Genomic DNA, 2,513 nt, shown 5'->3' on the forward strand with positions numbered 1-2,513 from the left:
TAGAAAAGGACACGTCCTTTTCTATGGGACATATTGTTATGTGCAATAAAACTCCATGAGCATTGAAGTCACGTCTGCTGGGATCTTCTTTCAATTACACGAGGGTTTTTTCTTTATCAGAAACTAGAGATGGCAGAAAAAACACCTACAATATTTAGACTGTCCACAAATATACAAACTGTGCAGTGTCCGTATATACAGAATAAGAGCAGATACTGAGGATTACACCCAGTATACAGGACAGGAGAAGTGATACTGTGCAGTGTCCGTATATACAGAATAAGAGCAGATACTGAGGATTACACCCAGTATACAGGACAGGAGAGGTGGTACTGTGCATTGTCCATATACACAGTATAAGATGTGCAGAGATGGAGGCTAATCTTTTGCCTCCTGCAGTCCTAGCAGAGTTACTCATAAAGCCAGAGACTCAATTTGCCTCATGAATGGTGCACCTCTGCTTATTAAATGTATACAGTACCCATGATCAGGTTGTCTATATCAATATTAAAGAGGATCTCTCACTAGAGTTTAACAATACAAGTTGCATGTAGCATTAAATTGATTTCTTAGACCTGAGGAGGCCGGTGTACTTACTTTCAAACTCCATGTCATAATGGCTGTATAATTGTTTTTGAACATTTTCTTGTATGATGTTAAAATGAGCATATTATGACTCTAGCTAGAGAGTGCAGAGCTCATGAGTCCTGTATTCACAAGATAAACTCATTCTCCGTTCACTTATAGCTTAATTTACAAGCTATTTTCAGTGTATGTTCTCCCCTGCTGCTATCTCACACATGCTGAGTGCATGCAGCAGTAAAATACAGCAGCAGATGTTATTAGAAACTGTAAATTCCACTCTGAAACTGCTGCCAGAAGAAAAGGAAACTTTCACTGCTGAGTCAGTGAGACTGCAGCTTGTACTGAGATTTCAGCAGAAGCAGAGGAGGGGGTACACTTAAGAGCTTCTCACTTTGTGCTTGACAATTTATTGTATTATTGTGATAACCACTTGGTATCACACATGCAGTTTTTTGAGTCAAAGCCAGAAGTGCATTCAAAATCAATGACTTACTACATACCTTTACTTCCTCCTGGATCCACTTCTAGCCTAATATAAATATTCTATGTTTTTTTTATCTTCACAGAAGATAACAGTGAGAACTTTGAGGGAAACTTCATGTTATCACTAAATTATAAAGTAGAAGATGAAGATATCATGCCGCGCTCTTCAGGGGAAAACCTCAATACCCTTAATGTATATGCAGGACTTCACAGTGCAGATCTATCATATAATCACCATAATCATGAGGAGGCTTCTCCTTACCAATCACACATTGTTAACATAAGTACAGGTCAGAAAGGGAGAAAACAGTTTCAACGTGATAGAGAGTCCACAAACATATTAAGTCTTTCTATTCCCAGGCAAATTCACACAGGGGATAAGTTATACTCCTGTTCAGAATGTGGGAAGTGCTTTACATATAAATCCCATCTTGTTAGACATGAGATAATTCACACTGGAGAGAAGCCATACTCTTGTTCAGAATGTGGAAAATGTTTTACACAGAAATCAACGCTTATTACACATCAGAGAAGTCACACAGGAGAGAAGCCATACTCTTGTTCAGAATGTGGAAAATGTTTTACAAAGAAATCAAATCTTCGTACACATGAGAAAATACACACAGAAGAGAAGCCGTATTCATGTTCAGAATGCGAGAAATGTTTTACACAGAAATCAGATCTTGTTACACATCAGAGAAGTCATACAGGAGAGAAGCCGTATTCATGTTCAGAATGTGGAAAATATTTTCGAGAAAAATCAGGTCTTGTTAAACATGAGAGATTTCACACCGGAGAGAAGCCATATTCATGCTCAGAATGTAGAAAATGTTTTACACAAAAATCACATCTTGTTAAACATCAGAGAAGTCATACAGGAGAGAAGCCATATTCATGCTCACAATGTGGAAAATGCTTTTCACACAAATACAATCTTGTTACACATCATAGAAGTCACACAAAAGAGCAACCATACTCATGTTCAGAATGTGAGAAATGTTTTACTACTAAATCCAAACTTATGGAGCATCAGAGAAGTCACACAGGAGATCAGCTGTTTTGATATTTTATATGTGGAAGATGTTTTGTGAGAAAATTAAATTCTAAAACTCAGATCACAAGAAACTATATTATTTTTAAGAATATGGGAAACGCCAAAACAGCAAAAAAAAATTTTTACCCCATGTTATACAAACGCAGGTAAATAACTGAGGCTACATGGCAATGTGTCACGCCACAGTTTCGGGATAGTCCCGCAACTGGTCTACAAATTGCTGTTGTGCAGAGTTATAGCTGTAAAAGAAAATCGTCCAAATTGCAGAAAAGTCACAATCAAATTGCAGCCGCATGTGACTTACATTGTGTTCTATGATGGCAAAATCCCTATGGCCTGTAATCAAAAATCCAAGTGTTGGATTATTCGTGACTGTCATGTTGTAACCCTG

The 2,513-nt window shown here is 37.6% G+C and overlaps 1 protein-coding gene across 1 annotated transcript; it reads left to right on the plus strand.

Annotated features, from left to right (window-relative positions):
• Positions 1-1,222: 1,222 nt before the first annotated feature.
• Positions 1,223-2,181, plus strand: LOC120990671 (gastrula zinc finger protein XlCGF17.1-like). Its single transcript, XM_040419582.1, has one exon. The coding sequence runs from the start codon at positions 1,223-1,225 to the stop codon at positions 2,129-2,131; it is 909 nt and encodes a 302-aa protein (XP_040275516.1). The 3' UTR covers positions 2,132-2,181.
• The last annotated feature ends 332 nt before the right edge of the window (positions 2,182-2,513 follow it).

Source organism: Bufo bufo, chromosome 2 (genome assembly GCF_905171765.1).
Source record: "Bufo bufo chromosome 2, aBufBuf1.1, whole genome shotgun sequence".
Classification (NCBI taxonomy): Eukaryota; Metazoa; Chordata; class Amphibia; order Anura; family Bufonidae; genus Bufo; species Bufo bufo.

What these genes read in the sequence shown, in the direction of transcription:
- LOC120990671 (XM_040419582.1), top strand. Translation starts at nt 1,223, where the DNA reads ATGCCGCGCTCTTCAGGGGAAAACCTCAATACCCTTAATGTATATGCA.